The sequence below is a fragment of the Ranitomeya imitator genome, chromosome 8, assembly GCF_032444005.1.
Source record: "Ranitomeya imitator isolate aRanImi1 chromosome 8, aRanImi1.pri, whole genome shotgun sequence".
Classification (NCBI taxonomy): Eukaryota; Metazoa; Chordata; class Amphibia; order Anura; family Dendrobatidae; genus Ranitomeya; species Ranitomeya imitator.
In genome coordinates this window covers 99,413,061-99,439,007 of record NC_091289.1, presented here as the reverse complement: position 1 = coordinate 99,439,007, position 25,947 = coordinate 99,413,061, and the positions used below count along the sequence as shown (strand labels likewise).

The window sequence follows — 25,947 nt, the reverse complement described above, 5'->3', positions numbered from 1 at the left end:
TCAGAGACGAAGACAAGACTAGCACATTTGAAAATCCTGCATTTGAGGGTTGGTACTTCGCTATATTCTATATTTAACTCCTTTCCGACATTGGGCGTAACAGTACACTCAAGTCGGAATACCTCCCTTTGATGAAGATGCAATTTCAATCCACCCTCCGCCGTTAACCTGCTAAATGCCACAGTCCATCTCTGGGAAGTGAGACGGAAATCCCGCCCATCGGTGACCTTGTCATGTGATCGTGGGTCACCGATGGGTTGGCATGACAACCAGAGGTCTCCAGCAGAACTCTATGTTTGTCACTGCTGTATTGCTATGAGGGCTGCCTGGTGGTCGGCGCTTGAAGCAAGTGAGCATTTCTGCTACATAAAGGCGATGTTATCATCAAGTGTATATAGCAAAGTCGATCAGACAGCTGCAGTTTCTAGTCCCCCATGATGACTATTGAAGCATGCAAAAAGTTAAAAAAAATGTTTTTAAAAATATAAAAAATATAAAAATCACCCACCTTTCGCCCATTCAAAATAAGCAAGTGAGCATTTCTGATACATAAAGGCGATGTTATCATCACGTGTATATAGCAAAGTCGATCAGACAGCTGCAGTTTCTAGTCCCCCATGATGACTATTGAAGCATGCAAAAAGTTAAAAAAAATGTTTTTAAAAATATAAAAAATATAAAAATCACCCACCTTTCGCCCATTCAAAATAAAGCAATAAAAAAAAATCAAACCTACACATATTTGTTATCACCATGTTCAGAATCGCTTGATCTATCAATATAAAGAATTACCAGATTGATAAATGGCATAACGAGAAAAAAATTCAAACCGCCTGCATTACCTTTTTGTTTGGTCGTATCTACACCAAAATGGTATCCATAAAAATGTCAGCTGAGCGCGCAAAAATAAGCCCTCAGCGAACCCCAAATCACGAAAAGTGGAGATGCTACAAGTCTCATAAAATGGCTCCATTTTTTTTTTTTACCAAAGTTTGGATTTTTGTCACCCCTTAAATAAAATAGAACCTAGACATGTTTGGTTTCTATTAACTCATAATGACATGCAGAATCATAATGTCAGGTCAGTTTCAGCATTTAGTGAATGTGGTAAAAACAAGCTAACCAAAAAATAACTATGGAATTCCACTTTTTTTGCAATTTTACCACACTTGGAATTTTTTTCCATTTTTCAGTACAAGATATGTTAAAATCAATGGAGTTTTTCAAAAGTACAACTTGTCCTGCAAAAAAACAAGCCCTCGCATGGCCATTTTTGCAGAAAAATAAGAAAGTTATGGCTCTGGGAAGAAGGGGAGCAATAAACAAAAATGGAAAATGGCCCGGGGGTTAAGGGGTTAAAGTGCTTGGCCAGTCTTAAGTCTTAGGCCGGGGTCACACTGGCGACTTAAACGAATGAGTGCAATGTGATAAAAAATCGCATTGCACTCGGACCAATGTTAAAGGGACTCTGTCACCTGAATTTGGATGGAACAATCTTCAGCCATAGGGGCGGGGTTTTCAGGTGTTTGATTCACCCTTTCCTTACCCGCTGGCTGCATGCTGGCTGCAATATTGGATTGAAGTTCATTCTCTGTCCTCCGTAGTACATGCCTGCACAAGGCAATCTTGCCTTGCGCAGGCGTGTACTATGGAGGACAGAGAATGAGCTTCAATCCAATATTGCAGCCAGCGTGCAGCCGGCGGGTAAGGAAAGGGTGAATCAAACACCCGAAAACCCTGCCCCTATGGCTGAAGATTGTTCCCTCCAAATTCAGGTGACAGAGTCCCTTTAAACAATGGGGCAGCTCCCAGCAGTCGATTTTTTGTCGGCCGTTTTCCTCAGTCCGAGACAATCGCAGCATGCTGCCATTGTCACCGACACTCGGCCGACTCTCGGCTCACTCGCACCAATATAAGCCTATGCACTCAGTGATGCACTCATTTCCGGCCCGATGGCCGGAAGCGGAAGTTAAATGCCGCTGTCAGCATCTGACAGCGGCATTTAACTAGTTAATAGCGGCGGGTGAATCTTGATTCCACCCGCCGCTACTGCGGGCACATGTCAGCTGTTCAAAACAGCTGACATGTCCTGGCTTTGATGTGGGCTCACCGCCGGAGCGCGCATCAAAGCAGGGGATCTGACCTCGGACATACTATCCCGTCTGAGGTCAGAAAGGGGTTAAAGGGGTTGTCTGGTCTAAAACAACAAGTCTGCAGTTAGACTGCAGACTTGTGACTCCTCACATCGCTTGCACTGTGCGCTAAGAAGATTCTCATGTGTCAATGTGATATGCAAACTCCTGGGCACAATCCAACTAGATGGGCGCGGTCTCTCTCAATGCAAGTGTATTGAGCAAGGCCAGAAACTATCTAGTCAGATTGTGGCAGGGAGCATCGGAAATATTAATTTACTATATTTTCATTCTTACTTTGCTTCCTTCTAGATAATGGCATCTAATTTCATCCTCGATTGCTGGAATTCTTCTTCCCTCCTAGTGCCACCATTACCTGTCAAACGCTATACAATTGTGGACAGAAGAGCAATCTTACATAGGAAATGCTTTAAATATTAAAACACCTTCCAGTGTGCAAAATGAGTATTCAGTGTTTTGCAGATTTTTATATACAGCCCTGGCAAAAATTAAGAGACCACTGCAAAATGTTCAGTTTCTCAGATTTTTCTCTTTATAGGTATATTTTTGAGTAAAATTTTTCTTTTATTCTAATAACTACTGACAACATGTCTCCGAATTTCTAAGCAATAAATTTTGTATTTTTTTCTGAAAAGGAGAAATGATTAAAATTACAAAAAAACAGTGCTTTCAGACCTCAAATAATGCAAAGAAACAAGTTCATAATCATTTAGAAACAAAAATACTAATGTTTTAACTCAGGAAGAGTTCAGAAATATTTTGTGGAATAACCATGATTTTTAATCACAGCTTTCATGCGTCTTCGCATGCTTCCACCAGTCTTTCACACTGCTCCTGGCGCAAATATTTAAGCAGTTCTTCTTTGTTTGATGGCTTTTGACTATCCATCATCCTCCTGATTACATTCTAGAGGATTTCAATGGGGTTCAGGTCTGGAGATTGGGCTGCCCATGACAGGGTTTTGATGTGGTGGTCTCTTAATTTTTGCCAGAGCTGTATATATACACAGTTCCTTGCGAAAGTATTCGGCCCCCTGGAACTTTTCAACCTTTTCCCACATATCATGCTTCAAACATAAAGATACCAAATATAAATTTTTTGTGAAGACTTAACAACAAGTGGAACACAATTGTGAAGTTGAACTAAATTTATTGGTTATTTTAAATTTTTGTGGAAATTCAAAAACTGAAAAGGGGGGCGTGCAATATTATTCGGCCCCTTTACTTTCAGTGCAGCAAACTCACTCCAGAAGTTCATTGTGGATCTCTGAATGATCCAATGTTGTCCTAAATGCCTAATGATGATAAATATAATCCACCTGTGTGTAATCAAGTCTCCGTATAAATGCACCTGCTTTGTGATAGTCTCAGGGTTTTGTTTGAAGCACAGAGAGCATCATGAAAACCAAGGAACACAACAGGCAGGTCCATGATACTGTTGTGGAGAAGTTTAAAGCTGGATTTGATAACAAAACGATTTCCAAAACTCTAAACATCTCAAGGAGCACTGTGCAAGCGATCATATTGAAATGGAAGGAGTATCATACCACTGCAAATCTACCAAGATCCAGCCATCCCTCTAAACTTTCATCTTAAACAAGGAAAAGGCTGATCAGAGATGCAGCAAAGAGGCCCATGATCACTCTAGATGAACTGCAGAGATCTACAGCTGAGGTGGGACAGTCTGTCCATAGGACAGCAATCAGTCGTACACTGCACAAATCTGGCCTTTATGGAAGAGTGGCAAGAAGAAAGCCATTTCTCAAAGGTATCCATAAAAAGTGGCATATTTTGCACTCAGATCGGGATTTAGCCAGAATGAATATTGGTAATCCCCAATTCGCGTATAAACGCACGAAAAATCTGGGAGATATATTACTGCAGAATCGTTTAGCACCGGAGGAAAAAAATTGGTTAAAAACCACCTCCAGTTCTGGAAATTATAGGTGCGGAAATTGAAATTATTGCCAGTTCCATCTTATATATAGTCCATTAAGAATAGGTCCGTTACTCCATACTACTAAAGACTTTATCTCCTGCAGGAGTAAAAATGTTGTTTATATTCTCTTTTGTCATTGTCAGTTCTATTACATAGGCAAAACTATTCGCCCATTATGTACAAGATTCAGAGAACATTTTACTTCTATTACTTCAGGAAAAGGCTGCTTACGTCTGATAAATCATATGCGTGATAAGCATAATGCCAATCCTAGATTATTGAGTTTTGCAGGACTGGAAATAGTTAAACAGCCCCAGAAAGGAGGAAATCACAACAAGCTTCTCCTTCAGCAGGAAGCAAAATGGATCCTGAGGGTTAATGCCCAAGGTCCAATGGGGCTTAATGATAAGTTAGACATGTCGGTATTTTTATAAAAATAAGGTTGTTTACAGCTATATATGATTGCATGTTGCTCTGCAATTTTAATGTGATTGTGTTTTTAAGTTCGTGTCACTATTAGGTGTTTAATAATTGTCGATGTCACACAGCTGTTCTTTGTATTCTCTATATATACAATGGTGTTGTGTCCCAATCACATACCTGGACCCGTTGAAGCGCAGTCCGTGCGAAACGGCCGTCGTCCGGTCTCCTCCTCGCACCCTCTCGTTTGAACTGCAGCCCTACAGGCATGTCCGCATCCTATTGTATGGATAAATAAAGGACTTTTTTATTTACATCGCTGGGTGAGTGCCAACTTTTCTGTTTTTTCTCTCTGGACGCTCTTATATGAATTGCTGCTTGGTTGTGCACCACTATGCGATTATGGTCCACGGTTGGTCTGTCTGCCACATGAAACTCTGATTAGTTGCAGCTCGTTTGCCTATTTTAATTACCATCAAAAAACCACTCATCCTGGTGCCGTCATATTTTCTTTTTTATTTATGGACTCTTTAGACGTTTTATGAACAGAGCACAGGTTTTTTCTGGTTTGATGTTTCACACTAATTAAATAGATGGAAACAGATGGTGGAGCTGCAGGCATGGAGACTTCTCTAGTGGAAGAAACCCAGGGCTTAATGGCAGGAAGAGAGGGTGCTGGAGAATTTTTTGTAGATTGCAATTTTAAAGAAGAGCTACAAATCATTAGTAGACATATCGTACATTGGAATCTAGGATCCAGAATCTTGCTGAAAGAGAGATTAGCCTTTTTTGGACAATTAAATCACTTAAGTCTTATGCTGAATGTGAACGAGTACCTAGAGGATTACGGGTTTACAAAGAGATTTCTCAGTTTCAAGATGATATTGCCTTTCAACAGGAATGGGAGCGCATACATCTATCATGCTCCAAAAATCTACTCCAACTGGTGATTAAACAAGACGAGAAAGATTATACAGAGTTGTGTATGCAACTAGAAAAGGCAAAGAACAAACTAAGTTCCCGGCTGACTGAGCCTCAATATAATACTTTCAATAAAAAACTCGAGAAAAAACTGGTCTTAATCCAGATTGAAACCAAACAGAAGAAAAAAGAAAAATTTTTAAGAGACAAACATGACTTTGAAAATGGTCAAATCTTCAATTGGAATAAAAATAAAAAGTATACGGTTTTTAAAAATCGCTGTAAGAACAGAATCATGAAAAAACGTAAATTTAGAACTGATGGTTGGATCACAGACTCTGAGTCTAGTGCGACGGAGGAGCAAATTGAGGAACAAGAACTTGCCTCCACATCCTCGATGCCAGCAACCATACTACCCCCTTTAGGAAGAAAATCAGACGAGGGGGGAGGAAACGCAAGTTCTTGGCGGAAACGCAAACAAGTTTCGTGGAAACACTGACAACTACAAATGACAATTTACAGATTATAAATCTTTCACATAGAACTCTGAATAATCATCATGTTGCAGTTCTATCAAAAGGTTTTAATTTCTGTGTTCCGGAACAATTTGATTTAGTGGAATTTAAGATTGATTTGTTTAAAAACATTAGAAAGCTTCATTTGAAAAAACATTATTCCAGTAACAAAGGTGCAATTGGTAGAGTAACAGACTGGGAGACCCCTATACCTGTTAGTAATTTGGGTTTTATGGTAAGTGAACCAACAGAGGTAACTGATTTCCAAGACGCGTTTTTGTTAGCACACCTCAGTGACGAAAAAGAAAATGTTGAATAAATTCCTTCCATGGATTGTATCCAGGGCAGTAATGTCCCGTTTACGGGTGGTGTACATTCAAACTACATGCCCCCAATTTCTCCAGAGAACGCTCTTGATCTCTTCCATGACTCTGTCATTAAAGACATAGAAGCGATCCTTTATCATCCCCCACTCCAGAACTTAACAGAGCATGAAAGGAATGCGTTACAAGAAATGAAAAAATGGACGGATGTAGTTTTCCGTAAGGCAGATAAAGGATGGAATACGGTCCTATTGGACCGCAATTACTACATAGAGGAAGCCTTGTTTCAACTAAATGATACTGATATACCTATGTACAGTTAGATACAAATCCTATCGTCAAACATAAAGAAAAATTGAGAACCTTATTAAACAAATACGTGTCTTTGGGTGTTATATCCAAAAGAAGAGGAGTAAATCTATTCCCTGAATTTCCTCAGGTGGCGTTTTGGTATAGTATCCCTAAGATACATAAAGACCCTATAAGACCTCCAGGACGCCCTATAATTTCAGGGATTGGCTCCTTAACGGAGCCCTTATCCCAGTACCTCGACTGGTTATTAAAACCACTACTTCAACAGGTACCTCCATATGTTAAGGATTCGGGGGATTTCCTGTTGACTTTAAAAGAATACGACTGGCAAACCACATTCTCTCTGGCATCTATAGATGTGGTCAGCTTATATACTCGGATTCCTCAGAAGTCAGGTATAGAAGCTATAGAGAAGGTATTAAATTACAACAATATAGATCAGAGCCTTACCTCTTTTATTTTGGAAGGTTTACAGTTTGTATTATCGCACAATACCTTTAAATTTCTTGAAAAGTGGTACATCCAAAAGACCGGTACCGCTATGGGTACGCCGGTCGCATGCGTTTTTGCGAACTTGTTTCTTGCGGTTTTTGAGCACAAATATGTTTATAGCTCCGAAAATCCTTTTCTCAAACACATATGCTTTTTTCTAAGATATGTCGATGATATATTTATTATTTGGGATGGGTCAAAAGAAGGATTTGAGGAGTTTGTAAATTATTTAAAGACCTCTAATATGGATAATATGCGGTTTACATCTTGTTTTGGAGGTAATAGTTTGGTATTCTTAGATGTAAAAATTGACGTTGTAGATGGACACATTAATACAAGTGTACATAAAAAATTAACAGCCACAAATAGCATGTTGAGCTTTGAAAGTGCCCATCCTTTTCATACTAAACGGGGGTTGCCTTATAGCCAAATGCTCCAGTATCGGAAGATCACAAATACTGATGGGGTATTTAAGGAACAATTAAAAGATTTAAAGTCCAGTTTTCTTGAGAGGGGATACCCAAAATCATTACTTGATGAAGCTGAAAAACGCACACAACAGGTCACACAGATTGATCTTCTTAATAAACAAAAAAATAGGACTAAGTTTAGAAGTACTCAGCAGACAAGGACTGAACAAAAAGTGATTTTTAATTTTAAACATAGTCCAATGGGCAGAGCTATTCACACAGCCATTAGAAAGAACTGGCATATTTAGCACTCAGATCGGGATTTAGCCAGAATGAATATTGGTAATCCCCAATTCGCGTATAAACGCATGAAAAATCTGGGAGATATATTACTGCAGAATCGTTTAGCACTGGAGGAAAAAAATTGGTTAAAAACCACCTCCAGTTCTGGAAATTATAGGTGCGGAAATAGTAATTATTGCCAGTTCCATCTTATATATAGTCCATTAAGAATAGGTCCGTTACTCCATACTACTAAAGACTTTATCTCCTGCAGGAGTAAAAATGTTGTTTATATCCTCTTTTGTCCTTGTCAGTTCTATTACATAGGCAAAACTATTCGCCCATTATGTACAAGATTCAGAGAACATTTTAGTTCTATTACTTCAGGAAAAGGCTGCTTACGTCTGATAAATCATATGCGTGATCAGGGCTGCCACTAGAAATTTTGGGGCCCCATACTGGCAAAATTTTCAGGGCCCCCTTGAAACTCTGCCCAGGCTCAACCCCAGCCCCGCCTCCAGGCTCCAACCCACGAACTGTCCACAGTCCCACCGCTCTCTCTTGGAAAAACTCCACTTCTCACCTATCACACATTGACAGTTCCCATCACCAGATCACACATACAGGTCCTTCTCAAAAAATTAGCATATAGTGTTAAATTTCATTATTTACCATAATGTAATGATTACAATTAAACTTTCATATATTATAGATTCATTATCCACCAACTGAAATTTGTCAGGTCTTTTATTGTTTTAATACTGATGATTTTGGCATACAACTCCTGATAACCCAAAAAACATGTCTCAATAAATTAGCATATTTCACCCATCCAATCAAATAAAAGTGTTTCTTAATAACAAACAAAAAAAACAACAAATAATAATGTTCAGTTATGCACTCAATACTTGGTCGGGAATCCTTTGGCAGAAATGACTGCTTCAATGCGGCGTGGCATGGAGGCAATCAGCCTGTGACACTGCTGAGATGTTATGGAGGCCCAGGATGCTTCAATAGCGGCCTTAAGCTCATCCAGAGTGTTGGGTCTTGCGTCTCTCAACTTTCTCTTCACAATATCCCACAGATTCTCTATGGGGTTCAGGTCAGGAGAGTTGGCAGGCCAATTGAGCACAGTAATACCATGGTCAGTAAACCATTTACCAGTGGTTTTGGCACTGTGAGCAGGTGCCAGGTCGTGCTGAAAAATGAAATCTTCATCTCCATAAAGCATTTCAGCCGATGGAAGCATGAAGTGCTCCAAAATCTCCTGATAGCTAGCTGCATTGACCCTGCCCTTGATGAAACACAGTGGACCAACACCAGCAGCTGACATGGCACCCCACACCATCACTGACTGTGGGTACTTGACACTGCACTTCAGGCATTTTGGCAATTTCCTTATCCCCAGTCTTCCTCCAGACTCTGGCACCTTGATTTCCGAATGACATGCAAAATTTGCTTTCATCAGAAAAAAGTACTTGGGACCACTTAGCAACAGTCCAGTGCTGCTTCTCTGTAGCTCAAAAGTGGCTTTACCTGGGGAATGCGGCACCCGTAGCCCATTTCCTGCACACGCCTGTGCACGGTGGCTCTGGATGTTTCCACACCAGACTCAGTCCACTGCTTCCTCAGGTTCCCCAAGGTCTGGAATTGGTCCTTCTCCACAATCTTCCTCAGGGTCCTGTCTCCTCTTCTCGTTGTACAGCGTTTTCTGCCATATTGTTTCCTTCCAACAGACTTACCATTGAGGTGCCTTGATACAGCACTCTGGGAACAGCCTATTTGTTGAGAAATTTCTTTCTGGGTCTTACCCTCTTGCTTGAGGGTGTCAATGATGGCCTTCTTGACATCTGTCAGGTCGCTAGTCTTACCCATGATGGGGGTTTTGAGTAATGAACCAGGCAGAGAGTTTATAAAAGCCTCAGGTATCTTTTGCATGTGTTTAGAGTTAATTAGTTGATTCAGAAGATTAGGGTAATAGGTCGTTTAGAGAACCTTTTCTTGATATGCTAATTTATTGAGACAGGTTTTTTGGGTTATCAGGAGTTGTATGCCAAAATCATCAGTATTAAAACAATAAAAGACCTGACAAATTTCAGTTGGTGGATAATGAATCTATAATATATGAAAGTTTAATTATAATCATTACATTATGGTAAATAATGAAATTTAACACTATATGCTAATTTTTTGAGAAGGACCTGTATAGCCGGCAGCTTTTGTTTTGGCCAAAAGATTTTTTAAGCCGCCACCATAACACGGTAGACACTTTTGGCCGGGCCCTACTCTACTGTAACCTATTAAATATTTGTTAAAATATGCAATACAATTTAGGTATATTTTTATTCATTTTTCAATTTTTAAAATGACCTAAAATACTACATACAAGGAACAAATACCACAGCACTATGACCAGATGACATATTACCACCACAGTGATCGAATAATATAAAATACAAGGAACAAATACCGCTACACCATGACCAGACCGCATATTACCACCAATGACTGAATACTACAATACTGATCAGTAATTTAAAAAAAAACCCACAATACTAACACCATCAGTGCCATTATGCACAGGAGATCTGTAATTAGTAAGCAGTGTCTGTGTACAGGTAATACAGTGATCACCGGTGACATTACACACAGGAGCTCTGTATATAATGTATAGGTAATACAGTGATCACTGGTGACATTGTACACAGGACCTCTGTATATAGTATACAGTGTATAGTGTCAGTGTATAGGTAACACTGACTCACCAGTGACGTCTCTAGGTGAAGTCCTTCATCTTTCATCCAGCACAGACCGCCATCACTTCATCCAGCCAGGACTCGTCTCTGCAGGAAATAAAACAGTTATCTCGATTTCCGCTTGTAGAACACATTACTTAATTTTCCCAACTTCTACATTACACCACATGAAGAAGGCAACATAGTATCACTCTACACAGTAACAGGACCGCCCCCCCATTTAAAACAGTATACTCAAAAAATAAAATAAATACATCACTGCAATAATAATATCCCTTAATTAGCCCCTATGGTAATATTCCCCTTCCTAGCCCCCGTGTGTCTCATTCCAGGCTCCATCCATATGTTCTCCCATCCTGCCCTCATGAGTATCCATTCTGCCCCATATGATCTCCCCATCCTGCCCCATCTGTCTCCATTGTATCCATCCTGCCCCATCTGTCTCCAATCTTGCCCAATCTGTCTCCAATCCTGCCCCATCTGTGTCCAGCACTCTGCCCCATCTCTGTCCAGCACTCTGCCCCATCTCTGTCCAGCACTCGGCCCCATCTCTGTCCAGCACTCGGCCCCATCTCTGTCCAGCACTCGGCCCCATCTCTGTCCAGCACTCTGCCCCATCTCTGTCCAGCACTCGGCCCCATCTCTGTCCAGCACTCTGCCCCATCTCTGTCCAGCACTCTGCCCCATCTCTGTCCAGCACTCTGCCCCATCTCTGTCCAGCACTCTGCCCCATCTCTGTCCAGCACTCTGCCCCGTCTGTGTCCAATCCTGCCCCATCTGTGTCCAGTACTCTGCCCCATCTGTGTCCAGTACCCTGCCCCGTCTGTGTCCAATCCTGCCCCATCTGTGTCCAGCACTCTGCCCCATCTGTTTCCAATCCTGCCTCATCTGTGTCCAGCACTCTGCCACATCTCTGTCCAGCACTCTGCCCCATCTCTGTCCAGCACTCTGCCCCATCTGTGTCCAGCACTCTGCCCCATCTCTGTCCAGCACTCTGCCCCATCTCTGTCCAGCACTCTGCCCCATCTCTGTCCAGCACTCTGCCCCGTCTGTGTCCAATCCTGCCCCATCTGTGTCCAGTACTCTGCCCCGTCTGTGTCGAGTACTCTGCCCTGTCTGTGTCCAATCCTGCCCCATCTGTGTCCAGCACTCTGCCCCATCTCTGTCCAGCACTCTGCCCCATCTCTGTCCAGCACTCTGCCCCATCTGTGTCCAGCACTCGGCCCCATCTGTGTCCAGTACTCTGCCCCGTCTGTGTCGAGTACTCTGCCCTGTCTGTGTCCAATCCTGCCTCATCTGTGTCCAGCACTCTGCCCCATCTCTGTCCAGCACTCTGCCCCATCTCTGTCCAGCACTCTGCCCCATCTGTGTCCAGCACTCGGCCCCATCTGTGTCCAGCACTCTGCCCCATCTCTGTCCAGCACTCTGCCCCATCTCTGTCCAGCACTCAGCCCCATCTCTGTCCAGCACTCTGCCCCTTCTGTGTCCAGCACTCTGCCCCATCTCTGTCCAGCACTCTGCCACATCTCTGTCCAGCACTCTGCCCCATCTCTGTCCAGCACTCTGCCCCATCTGTGTCCAATCCTGCCCCATCTGTGTCCAGTACTCTGCCACGTCTGTGTCCAGTACTCTGCCCCGTCTGTGTCCAGTACTCTGCCCCATCTGTGTCCAGCACTCTGCCCCATCTCTGTCCACCACTCTGCCCCATCTCTGTCCAGCACTCGGCCCCATCTCTGTCCACCACTCTGCCCCATCTGTGTCCAGCACTCTGCCCCATCTCTTTCCAGCACTCTGCCCCATCTCTGTCCAGCACTCTGCCCCATCTCTGTCCAGCACTCTGCCCCATCTCTGCCCAGCACTCTGCCCCATCTCTGTCCAGCACTCCGCCCCATCTCTGTCCAGCACTCCGCCCCATCTCTGTCCAGCACTCCACCCCATCTCTGTCCAGCACTCCGCCCCATCTATGTCCAGCACTCTGTCCCATCTGTGTCCAGCACTCTGCCCTATCTGTGTCCAATCCTGCCCTATCTGTGTCCAATCCTGCCCCATCTGTGTCCAGCACTCTGCCCCCTCTGTGTCCAGCTTTCTGCCCCCCCTGTATCCAGCTTTCTGCCCCCCTGTGTCCAGCTTTCTGCCCCCCCCTGTGTCCAGCTTTCTGCCCCCCCTGTGTCCAGCTTTCTGCCCCCCCCCTGTGTCCAGCTTTCTGCCACCCCTGTGTCCAGCTTACTGCCCCCCTGTGTCCAGCTTTCTGCCCCCTCTGTGTCCAGCTTTCTGCCCCCCCTGTGTCCAGCTTTCTGCCCCCCCTGTGTCCAGCTTTCTGCCCCCCCTGCGTCCAGCTTTCTGCCCCCCCTGTGTCCAGCTTTCTGCCCCCCCTGTGTCCAGCTTTCTGCCCCCCCCCGTGTCCAGCTTTCTGCCCCCCCTGTGTCTAGCTTTCTGCCCCCCCTGTGTCCAGCTTTCTGCCCCCCCGTGTCCAGCTTTCTGCCCCCCTGTGTCCAGCTTTCTGCCCCCCCCTGTGTCCAGCTTTCTGCCACCCCTGTGTCCAGCCTTCTGCCCCCCCCTGTGTCCAGCTTTCTGCCCCCCCCGTGTCCAGCTTTCTGCCCCCCCCTTTGTCCAGCTTTCTGCCCCCCCTGTGTCCAGCTTTCTGCCACCCCTGTGTCCAGCTTTCTGCCCCCCTGTGTCCATCTTTCTGCCCCCCCTGTGTCCAGCTTTCTGGCCCCCCTGTGTCCAGCTTTCTGCCCCCCTGTGTCCAGCTTTCTGCCCCCCCTGTGTCCAGCTTTCTGCCCCCCCCCTGTGTCCAGCTTTCTGCCCCCCCCTGTGTCCAACTTTCTGCCCCCCCCTGTGACCAGCTTTCTCCCCCCTGTGTCCAGCTTTCTGCCCCCCCTGTGTCCAGCCTTCTGCCCCCCCCGTGTCCAGCTTTCTGCCCCCCCCCCTGTGTCCAGCTTTCTGCCCCCCCCCTGTGTCCAACTTTCTGCCCCCCCCTGTGACCAGCTTTCTCCCCCCCTGTGTCCAGCTTTCTGCCCCCCCTGTGTCCAGCTTTCTGCCCCCCCCCTGTGTCCAGCTTTCTGCCCCCCCCCCTGTGTCCAGCCTTCTGCCCCCCCTGTGTCTAGCTTTCTGCCCCCCCTGTGTCCAGCTTTCTGCCCCCCCCTGTGTCCAGCTTTCTGCCCCCCCCCTGTGTCCAGCTTTCTGCCCCCCCCTGTGTCCAGCTTTCTGCCACCCCTGTGTCCAGCCTTCTGCCCCCCCCGTGTCCAGCTTTCTGCCCCCCCCCCGTGTCCAGCTTTCTGCCCCCCCCTTTGTCCAGCTTTCTGCCCCCCCCTGTGTCCAGCTTTCTGCCACCCCTGTGTCCAGCTTTCTGCCCTCCTGTGTCCATCTTTCTGCCCCCCCTGTGTCCAGCTTTCTGCCCCCCCTGTGTCCAGCTTTCTGCCCCCCCCGTGTCCAGCTTTCTGCCCCCCCGTGTCCAGCTTTCTGCCCCCCTGTGTCCAGCTTTCTGCCCCCCCTGTGTCCAGCTTTCTGCCCCCCCCGTGTCCAGCTCTCTGCCCCCCCCCCCCCGTGTCCAGCTTTCTGCCCCCCCCTGTGTCCAGCTTTCTGCCCTCCCTGTGTCCAGCTTTCTGCCCCCCCTGTGTCCAGCTTTCTGCCCCCCCTGTGTCCAGCTTTCTGCCCCCCCCCTGTGTCCAGCTTTCTGCCCCCCCCTGTGTCCAACTTTCTGCCCCCCCCTGTGACCAGCTTTCTCCCCCCCTGTGTCCAGCTTTCTGCCCCCCCTGTGTCCAGCTTTCTGCCCCCCCCCTGTGTCCAGCTTTCTGCCCCCCCCCCCTGTGTCCAACTTTCTACCCCCCCCCCCCCTGTGACCAGCTTTCTCCCCCCCCTGTGTCCAGCTTTCTGCCCTGGGTCCCCCGCCCCGGATCGCCGCTCTCAATAATAAAAAAAAAAGTTCTGCTTACCTGCCGCGCTCCTGCTCTCTCCACGCAGCTGCAGCGTGCACTCGCCGGCGACTGACAATGACGTCAGACGCCGGCGACCTGCACGCTGCGGCTGGCGGCTGTTAACTATTGACGTGCGGGCGCGGGCCCGCACGTCAATAGCGTTAAACAGCTGTAGCGCCGGCCTCCACTAAGGGCCCGGTTCAGCCTGCGGCTGCCGGTAGGGGCCCGGTGAGCAGGTAAGAGGGGGCCCGATGCGGGCCCCCTCTGCTCACCGGGCCCATGGTTGCCACTAGAAATTTTGGGGCCCCATACTGGCAAAATTTTCGGGGCCCCCTTGAAACTCCGCCCAGGCTCCACCCCAGCCCCGCCTCCAGGCTCCACCCCACGAACTGTCCACAGTCCCACCGCTCTCTCTTGGAAAAACTCCACTTCTCACCTATCACACATTGACAGTTCCCATCACCAGATCACACATATAGCCGGCAGCTTTTGTTTTGGCCAAAAGATTTTTTAAGCCGCCACCATAACACGGTAGACACTTTTGGCCGGGCCCTACTCTACTGTAACCTATTAAATATTTGTTAAAATATGCAATACAATTTAGGTATATTTTTATTTATTTTTCAATTTTTAAAATGACCTATAATACTACATACAAGGAACAAATACCACAGCACTATGACCAGATGACATATTACCACCACAGTGATCGAATAATATAAAATACAAGGATCAAATACCGCTACACCATGACCAGACCGCATATTACCACCAATGACTGAATACTACAATACTGATCAGTAATAAAAAAAAAAAAACCACAATACTATCACCATCAGTGCCATTATGCACAGGAGATCTGTAATTAGTAAGCAGTGTCTGTGTACAGGTAATACAGTGATCACCGGTGACATTACACACAGGAGCTCTGTATATAATGTATAGGTAATACAGTGATCACTGGTGACATTGTACACAGGACGTCTGTATATAGTATACAGTGTATAGTGTCAGTGTATAGGTAACACTGACTCACCAGTGACGTCTCTAGGTGAAGTCCTTCATCTTTCATCCAGCACAGACCGCCATCACTTCATCCAGCCAGGACTCGTCTCTGCAGGAAATAAAACAGTTATCTCGATTTCCGCTTGTAGAACACATTACTTAATTTTCCCAACTTCTACATTACACCACATGAAGAAGGCAACATAGTATCACTCTACACAGTAACAGGACCGCCCCCCCATTTAAAACAGTATACTCAAAAAATAAAATAAATACATCACTGCAATAATAATATCCCTTAATTAGCCCCTATGGTAATATTCGCCATCCTAGCCCCCGTGTGTCTCATTCCAGGCTCCAGCCATATGATCTCCCCATCCTGCCCCATCTGTCTCCATTATATCCATCCTGCCCCATCTGTCTCCAATCCTGCCCCATCTGTGTCCAGCACTCTGCCCCATCTGTGTCCAGCACTCTGTGTTGTGAGTTCTGTGATCAAGCTCCCTCCTGTGGTCACGAGTGGTACTGCGGCTTCTGAGTTTCCTTCCTCAGGTGACGAGGTTAAGTCGTTAGGTGCTGCTCTATTTAACTCCACCTAGTGCTTTGATCCTGGCCTCCAGTCAATGTTCTAGTATTGGTCTTGCTTCCTCCTGGATCGTTCCTGTGGCCTGTCTGCTCAGCATAAGCTAAGTTCTGCTTGTGTTACTTTTGTTGCTTTATTTTCTGTCCAGCTTGCGTTTTTGGCTTTGCTTGCTTGCTGGAAGCTCTGAGACGCAGAGGGAGCACCTCCGTACCGTTAGTCGGTGCGGAGGGTCTTTTTGCCCCTCTGCGTGGTTGTTTGTAGGTTTTTGTGTTGACCGCAAAGCTATCTTTCCTATCCTCGGTCTATTCAGTAAGTCGGGCCTCACTTTGCTAAATCTATTTAATCTCTGTGTTTGTGTTTTCATCTTACTCACAGTCATTATATGTGGGGGGCTGCCTTTTCCTTTGGGGAATTTCTCTGAGGCAAGGTAGGCTTATTTTTCTATCTTCAGGTCTAGCTAGTTTCTCAGGCTGTGCCGAGTTGCATAGGGAGCGTTAGGCGCAATCCACGGCTACCTCTAGTGTGGTTTGATAGGTTTAGGGATTGCGGTCAGCAGAGTTCCCACGTCTCAGAGCTCGTCCTATGTTTTGTGGTTTATGTCAGGTCACTTGTTGTGCTCTGAACTTCAAGGTCCATTGTGGTTCTGAATTACATATTCATAACAGTACTGGAGGCCCAAAGTACTATGCTTCTCAATAGAGGGAAAAAAGAAGTTCTGAGACCATTTTTTTTTCTTTGCACTGTGTTTTGCCTTTTTTTTCCCCTAGACATTTGGGTGGTTCAGGACACAGGTGTGGTGATGGACATTAAAATTCTGTCTTCATGTGTGGATCTTCTCACTGCAAGAGTACAAAATATTCAAGACTTTGTGGCTCAGAATTCTATGTTAGAACCAAGAATTCCTATTCCTGATTTGTTTTCTGGAGATAGAGCTAAATTTCTGAGTTTCAAAAATAATTGCAAACTGTTTCTGGCGTTGAAACCTCGCTCCTCTGGTGACCCAGTTCAACAAGTTAAGATCATTATTTCTTTATTACGTGGCGACCCTCAAGACTGGGCATTTTCCCTTGCGCCAGGAGATCCTGCATTATGTAATATTGATGCGTTTTTTCTGGCGCTCGGATTACTGTACGATGAACCTAATTCAGTGGATCAGGCAGAGAAAAATTTGCTGGCTCTGTGTCAGGGTCAGGATGAGATAGAGATTTATTGTCAGAAGTTTAGAAAGTGGTCTGTGCTCACTCAATGGAATGAATGTGCTTTGGCAGCAATCTTCAGAAAGGGTCTCTCTGAAGCCCTTAAGGATGTCATGGTGGGATTTCCTATGCCTGCTGGTCTGAATGAGTCTATGTCTTTGGCCATTCAGATCGGTCGACGCTTGCGTGAGCGTAAATCTGTGCACCATTTGGCGGTATTATCTGAGCATAAACCTGAGCCTATGCAGTGCGATAGGACTTTGACCAGAGCTGAAAGGCAAGAACACAGACGTCAGAATGGGCTGTGTTTCTACTGTGGTGATTCCACTCATGCCATCTCCGATTGTCCTAAGCGCACTAAGCGGTTCGTTAAGTCTGCCACCATTGGTACGGTACAGTCGAATTTTCTTTTGTCCGTTACTTTGATCTGCTCTTTGTCTTCCTATTCTGTCATGGCATTTGTGGATTCAGGCGCTGCCCTGAATTTGATGGACTTGGAGTATGCTAGGCGTTGTGGGTAGAGTTGAGCGACCTTGACCTTTTTAGAGTCGAGCCGGGTTTTGCGAAACCCGACTATGTCCAAAGTCGGGTCGAGTGAAATCGGCCGATTATGACGTAAAGTCGGGATCGACCGAAACACGAAACCCAATGCAAGTCAATGGGGCAGCATAGTCGGCAGTGAGTGGGGGCCAGGAAAACACCTAGAGTGGCCATTTTAATGTCAAAACCATCCATTCTTCTTAATGAAGCTTGTCAAGCGTAATTTACCTTATAATAATTGGAAGGCATTTGAAATTGGGGGTCATTTGGCTAAAGTTGTGGGGGGTAGGGCTGGTTCAAGTAATTAGTGGGCCCAGGAAATCTGGACCACGTCACGGCAGTGGAGCAGGGAGAGGTAAGTATTTCAACTTTGCAAGTGCTGTGAACCTGAGCAAGCAGGGGGGGCCCACTCGTTGGCATTGGCACTGGCACAGGGCCCCTCAAAGTACAGCGGTGTGTTTGCACGGCGGGGGCGCCTCCCACCGGCAGCAACACTTTTGCGTACTATGAGAGGCCCTGTGCCAGTGACGTCGCCAACTAGTATTCCTCCCCCCACCTGATGAAGGAACCTGCACTTTCATCTGCACCTTCCTCTTTGTCCCCGTGTAAGGTGGTATGGTATGCGGGAAGAGCAACCTGACTTTCAGCAGGGTCACAATGTTGTTGTGTAGCGTGCACGGGGAATGTTGCGTTATGGGTCAATGTACCAGCAGACTCATCTATCACTGGCTGGGCAATGGGCACGATGAAGTGGAAACACAGATATAGGCCCAAAGAAGAAAGTGGGCTAAATGCAGTTCAAAATTGGTAACACAGGAATAACCAGGGGGCATTGCAGTGGAGGACAACTGGAATGAGAGGCTGACACAGAGAGTAGGGCCAAATCAGTAAGTAGTCGAAATGCAGTTCAAAATTGGCAACCGTAGTAAACAGGCGGCACAGCTTTGTTCAGTGGAGGAGAACAGCAAGGAGTGGCAGACACCGATAGTAGGCCCCAAACCAACTAGTACGCCAAATGCAGTTGTTCCATTTAACCACAATTTAATGAGAGCCTGAAGATAGAAGCTCAGGAAAGGCAACCTGGGGAACACCTTGGAGTGTAACACACCATCTCTCTCCACCCCATACCCATTTTGTATGGCCTAATGCAGTGTACTTTTCTACAACTACTAAACGAGAGTCGGAAGACCGAAGCAATGGCAAGGAAACCTGGGGAACACCTTAGAGTGTAACACACCCTCTCTCTACACCCCATACCCAATTTGAAGGCCTAATGCAGTGTAGTTTCCAAGAACTACTAAACGAGAGCCGGAAGATCGAAGCTCAGGAAAGGCAACCTGGGGAACACCTTGGAGTGTAACACACCCTCTCGCTACACCCCATACCCAATTTGAAGGCCTAATGCAGCGTAGTTTCCAACAACTACTAAACGAGAGCCGGAAGATCGAAGCTCAGGAAAGGCAACCTGGGGAACACCTTGGAGTGTAACAAACCCTCTCTCTACACCCCATACCCAATTTGTAGGCCTAATGCAGCGTAGTTTCCGACAACTACTAAACGAGAGCATGAAGATCGAAGCTCAGGAAAGGCAACCTGGGGAACACCTTGGAGTGTAACACACCCTCTCTCTACACCCCATACCCAATTTGTAGGCCTAATGCAGCGTAGTTTCCGACAACTACTAAACGAGAGCCGGAATATCGAAGCTCAGGAAAGGCAACCTGGGGAACACCTTGGAGTGTAACACACCCTCTCTCTACGCCCCATACCCAATTTGTAGGCCTAATGCAGCGTAGTTTCCGACAACTACTAAACGAGAGCCGGAATATCGAAGCTCAGGAAAGGCAACCTGGGGAACACCTTGGAGTGTAACACACCCTCTCTCTACACCCCATACCCAATTTGAAGGCCTAATGCAGTGTAGTTTCCAAGAACTACTAAACGAGAGCCGGAAGATCGAAGCTCAGGAAAGGCAACCTGGGGAACACCTTGGAGTGTAACACACCCTCTCGCTACACCCCATACCCAATTTGAAGGCCTAATGCAGCGTAGTTTCCAACAACTACTAAACGAGAGCCGGAAGATCGAAGCTCAGGAAAGGCAACCTGGGGAACACCTTGGAGTGGAACACACCATCTCTCTACACCCCATACCCAATTTGAAGGCCTAATGCAGAGTAGTTTCCAAGAACTACTAAACGAGAGCCGGAAGATCGAAGCTCAGGAAAGGCAACCTGGGGAACACCTTGGAGTGTAACACAACGTCTCTCTACACGACGGAAGGGCTGATTCTTAGGAAGGAAGGCTGTTGGAAATAAGCATTGCGCGTCCGAGGGTGATTATATTCTTATTAGGTATATACTCACCCTCGGACGCGCCCTGCTTCTTTATTTGGAATGAATGTTTATTTGCAATGTGGTGTTGACTTTCTCTATTATTTTGGTAATTAATGATTTTATTATTTTCATTATTTTGCATCTTCTCGGCAATAATATAAAGAAGACGCGACAGGACAACACTCGGTGGATGCCATATGTGTGTTTTCAATTTAAAAAAACTTTCAGTTAACTACTTGCAGGAGAAAGTAATTGTAGCTGGTGGCCATTTTTAGTACTGTACCAGATTAGAGTTGTGTGTTTGTTTTTAATGTTAAAATGTCTGCATTTGATATCTCACCAGTATTTTCTTTTTTATAAGCAAAATACTTATTTTTATATTTTCTGATGTTGGTTCCAGGGGTACACGGCCAGCAGTGCCCTGGTCAGTGTAGTAGTAGTTGAAAGAATGGACCGCAGACAGGCATCGAAGGCCTAAAATAATAACACATGGCTGTAGGCAATTTTAAATTGGTTCCAGGGGTACACGGACAGCAGTGGTGTGGTCAGTGGAGGCCTAGTGGAAGGAGTGACCGCAGACAGGCATCGAAGGCCTAAAATAATAACACATGGCTGTAGGCAATTTTAAATTGGTTCCAGGGGTACACGGACAGCAGTGGTGTGGTCAGTGGAGGCCTAGTGGAAGGAGTGACCGCAGACAGGCATCGAAGGCCTAAAATAATAACACATGGCTGTAGGCAATTTTAAATTGGTTCCAGGGGTACACGGACAGCAGTGGTGTGGTCAGTGGAGGCCTAGTGGAAGGAGTGACCGCAGACAGGCATCGAAGGCCTAAAATAATAACACATGGCTGTAGGCAATTTTAAATTGGTTCCAGGGGTACACGGGCAGCAGTGACCTGGTCAGTGTAGTAGTAGTTGAAAAAATGGACCGCAGACAGGCATCGAATGCCTAAAATAATAACACATGGCTGTAGGCAATTTTAAATTGGTTCCAGGGGTACACGGGCAGCAGTGACCTGGTCAGTGTAGTAGTAGTTGAAAGAATGGACCGCAGACAGGCATCGAAGGCCTAAAATAAAAAAATTGGGCTGGCTGTAGGCAATTTTAAATTGGTTCCAGGGGTACACGGACAGCAGTGGTGTGGTCAGTGGAGGCCTAGTGGAAGGAGTGACCGCAGACAGGCATCGAAGGCCTAAAATAATAACACATGGCTGTAGGCAATTTTAAATTGGTTCCAGGGGTACACGGACAGCAGTGGTGTGGTCAGTGGAGGCCTAGTGGAAGGAGTGACCGCAGACAGGCATCGAAGGCCTAAAATAATAACACATGGCTGTAGGCAATTTTAAATTGGTTCCAGGGGTACACGGGCAGCAGTGACCTGGTCAGTGTAGTAGTAGTTGAAAGAATGGACCGCAGACAGGCATCGAAGGCCTAAAATAAAAAAATTGGGCTGGCTGTAGGCAATTTTAAATTGGTTCCAGGGGTACACGGGCAGCAGTGGTGTGGTCAGTGGAGGCCTAGTGGAAGGAGTGACCGCAGACAGGCATCGAAGGCCTAAAATAATAACACATGGCTGTAGGCAATTTTAAATTGGTTCCAGGGGTACACGGGCAGCAGTGACCTGGTCAGTGTAGTAGTAGTTGAAAAAATGGACCGCAGACAGGCATCGAATGCCTAAAATAATAACACATGGCTGTAGGCAATTTTAAATTGGTTACAGGGGTACACGGACAGCAGTGACCTGGTCAGTGTAGTAGTAGTTGAAAGAATGGACCGCAGACAGGCATCGAAGGCCTAAAATAAAAAAATTGGGCTGGCTGTAGGCAATTTTAAATTGGTTCCAGGGGTACACGGACAGCAGTGGTGTGGTCAGTGGAGGCCTAGTGGAAGGAGTGACCGCAGACAGGCATCGAAGGCCTAAAATAATAACACATGGCTGTAGGCAATTTTAAATTGGTTCCAGGGGTACACGGACAGCAGTGACCTGGTCAGTGTAGTAGTAGTTGAAAGAATGGACCGCAGACAGGCATCGAAGGCCTAAAATAAAAAAATTGGGCTGGCTGTAGGCAATTTTAAATTGGTTCCAGGGGTACACGGGCAGCAGTGACCTGGTCAGTGTAGTAGTAGTTGAAAGAATGGACCGCAGACAGGCTTAGAAGGCCTAACATAACAAACTTGGGCTGGCTGTAGGCACTTTTAAATTGGTTCCAGGGGTACACGGGCAGCAGTGGTCTGGTCAGTGGAAGTCTAGTGGAAGGAGTGACCGCAGACAGGCTTCCAAGGCCTAACATAACAAACTTGGGCTGGCTGTAGGCACTTTTAAATTGGTTCCAGGGGTACACGGGCAGCAGTGGTCTGGTCAGTGGAAGTCTAGTGGAAGGAGTGACCGCAGACAGGCTTCCAAGGCCTAACATAACAAACTTGGGCTGGCTGTAGGCACTTTTAAATTGGTTCCAGGGGTACACGGGCAGCAGTGGTCTGGTCAGTGGAAGTCTAGTGGAAGGAGTGACCGCAGACAGGCTTCCAAGGCCTAACATAACAAACTTGGGCTGGCTGTAGGCACTTTTAAATTGGTTCCAGGGGTACACGGGCAGCAGTGGTCTGGTCAGTGGAAGTCTAGTGGAAGGAGTGACCGCAGACAGGCTTCCAAGGCCTAACATAACAAACTTGGGCTGGCTGTAGGCACTTTTAAATTGGTTCCAGGGGTACACGGGCAGCAGTGGTCTGGTCAGTGGAAGTCTAGTGGAAGGAGTGACCGCAGACAGGCTTCGAAGGCCTAACATAACAAAATTGGGCTGGCTGTAGGCACTTTAAATTGGTTCCAGGGGTACATGGGCAGCAGTGTATGGTCAGTGGAAGTCTAGTGGAAGGAGTGACGGCAGACAGTCTTCGAAGGCCTAACATAACAAAATTGGGCTGACTGTAGGCACTTTTAAATTGGTTCCAGGGTAACACGGCCAGCAGTGGCCTGGTCAGTGTAGTAGTTGTAGAAAGAAGGGACCGCAGACAGGCTTCGAAGGCCTAACATAACAAAAATGTCAAAACAATGGTATTGTCAGTGCCAGGCATTGAAGGATGTCAGCGGCTAGACTACACATTGGTGAAGCTGTGAGAGATAATTTTGCTAGTGGTAGAGCACTGTTTGAGCTGGGGGGGGGAACTGTCTTGTGGCCGGCGGTACAGGCACAGGGCCCCTCATATTACAACGGTGTGTCTGACGTTGGGTGCGCACCACCACCGCCAGAGACACTTTATTGTACTATGAGGGACCCAGTGGCAGTGCCGTCGACCAAAAGCGGCCACACCCACCTCTTCAGACAAACAGCACTCTCAAGGGTCCAAGCGCAAAGTGGCGATAGCACGGCCCCGTGTGGGGAGTTTGGCCATTTCGTGAGGTGGAAACATGTCGTATGCTGGACAATCAGGTGAAGAAAATTACGAGATTGGAAAAGTCATTCAGAATAGTCCACAGGCAAGACCTTTTCATAGGAAAGCTAGGTGTCAGCCGGGCAGGGTGGGGCAAAAGATTTTGAAATCCAGTTGTGGTTCATTTTAATGAAGGTTAGATCATCTACATTTTGGGTAGCCAGACGAGTCCTTTTTTCTGTTAGTATTGAACCTGCAGCACTGAATACTCTTTCTGATAGGACACTAGCTGCCGGGCAAGCAAGCTCCTGCAATGCATATTCTGCCAATTCTGGCCAGGTGTCTAATTTGGATGCCCAGTAATCAAATGGGAATGACGGTTGAGGGAGAACGTCGATAAGGGATGAAAAATAGTTTGTAACCATACTGGACAAATGTTGTCTCCTGTCACTTTGAATTGATGCTGCAGTACCTGTCCTGTCTGCGGTCATAGAAAAATCACTCCACAACCTGGTCAGAAAACCCCTCTGTCCAACGCCACTTCTGATTTCTGCCCCTCTAACACCTCTGGTCTGCTGGCCCCTGGAGCTCGTGTGAGAACGATCACGGGCGCTGTGTGCAGGGAATGCCAGAAGCAAACGGTCAACAAGAGTTGATTGTTTTGTTGCTAATATTAGTTCCAAGTTCTCATGTGGCATAATATTTTGCAATTTGCCTTTATAGCGAGGATCAAGGAGGCAGGCCAACCAGTAATCGTCATCGTTCATCATTTTTGTAATGCGTGTGTCCCTTTTGAGGATACGCAAGGCATAATCCGCCATGTGGGCCAAAGTTCCCGTTGTCAAATCTGCGGTTGTGCTTGGTTGAGGGGCAGTTGCAGGCAAATCTACGTCACTTGTGTCCCTCAAAAAACCAGAACCCGGCCTTGCCACGCCACCAATTTCCCGTGCCCCCGGGAAAGCTTCCTCATTAAAAATATACTCATCCCCATCATCCTCCTCATCCTCCACCTCCTCTTCGCCCGGTACCTCGTCATGTACACTGCCCTGACCAGACAATCGCTGACTGTCATCAAGGCTTTCCTCTTCCTCTGGTGCAGACGCCTGATCCTTTATGTGCGTCAAACTTTGCATCAGCAGACGCATTAGGGGGATGCTCATGCTTATTATGGCGTTGTCTGCACTAACCAGCCGTGTGCATTCCTCAAAACACTGAAGGACTTGACACATGTCTTGAATCTTCGACCACTGCACACCTGACAACTCCATGTCTGCCATCCTACTGCCTGCCCGTGTATGTGTATCCTCCCACAAAAACATAACAGCCCGCCTCTGTTCGCACAGTCTCTGAAGCATGTGCAGTGTTGAGTTCCACCTTGTTGCAACGTCTATGATTAGGCGATGCTGGGGAAGGTTCAAAGAACGCTGATAGGTCTGCATACGGCTGGAGTGTACAGGTGAACGGCGGATATGTGCGCAAAGTCCACGCACTTTGAGGAGCAGGTCGGATAACCCCGGATAACTTTTCAGGAAGCACTGCACCACCAGGTTTAAGGTGTGAGCCAGGCAAGGAATGTGTTTCAGTTGGGAAAGGGAGATGGCAGCCATGAAATTCCTTCCGTTATCACTCACTACCTTGCCTGCCTCAAGATCTACAGTGCCCAGCCACGACTGCGTTTCTTGCTGCAAGAACTCGGACAGAACTTCCGCGGTGTGTCTATTGTCGCCCAAACACTTCATAGCCAATACAGCCTGCTGACGTATGCCAGTAGCTGCCCCATAATGGGAGACCTGGTGTGCAACAGTGGCAGGTGCGGATGGAGTGTTTGTGCGACTGCGGTCTGTGGACGAGCTCTTGCTTCTGCAGGAGGACGAGGAGGAGGAGGAGGAGGGGGTGCGAACGGCTACAGACAACTGTTTACTAGACCGTGGGCTAGGCAGAACTGTCCCAAACTTGCTGTCCCCTGTGGACCCTGAATCCACCACATTTACCCAGTGTGCCGTGATGGACACGTAACGTCCCTGGCCATGCCTACTGGTCCATGCATCTGTTGTCAGGTGCACCTTTGTGCTCACAGATTGCCTGAGTGCATGGACGATGCGCTCTTTAACATGCTGGTGGAGGGCTGGGATGGCTTTTCTGGAAAAAAAGTGTCGACTGGGTAGCTCGTAGCGTGGTACAGCGTAGTCCATCAGGTCTTTGAAAGCTTCGCTTTCAACTAACCGGTAGGGCATCATCTCTAACGAGATTAGTCTAGCTATGTGGGCGTTCAAACCCTGTGTACGCGGATGCGAGGCTAAGTATTTCCTTTTTCTAACCATAGTCTCATGTAGGGTGAGCTGGACTGGAGAGCTGGAGATCGTGGAACTAGCGGGGGTGCCGGTGGACATGGCAGACTGAGAGACGGTGGGAGATGGTATTGTTGCCGCCGGTGCCCTAGATGCAGTGTTTCCTACTACGAAACTGGTGATTCCCTGACCC

General features: G+C 46.8%; 1 protein-coding gene across 5 annotated transcripts in view; it reads left to right on the top strand.

The window, feature by feature from the left end:
- The window catches only part of LOC138647878 (E-selectin-like), a 472,485-nt gene extending 467,659 nt beyond the window's left edge, over window positions 1-4,826 (top strand). For 4 of the 5 annotated variants that reach the window (XM_069737210.1, XM_069737211.1, XM_069737209.1 and 1 more), the window contains 2 exons: window positions 5-48; window positions 2,445-3,483. In XM_069737210.1, coding sequence (XP_069593311.1) covers window positions 5-48; window positions 2,445-2,458 — 58 coding nt within the window. In that variant the 3' untranslated portion in view covers window positions 2,459-3,483. Of the gene's footprint in view, window positions 1-4; window positions 49-2,444 lie in introns of all 5 variants that reach the window. The other variant, XM_069737213.1, reaches the window with a different exon arrangement.
- The last annotated feature ends 21,121 nt before the right edge of the window (window positions 4,827-25,947 follow it).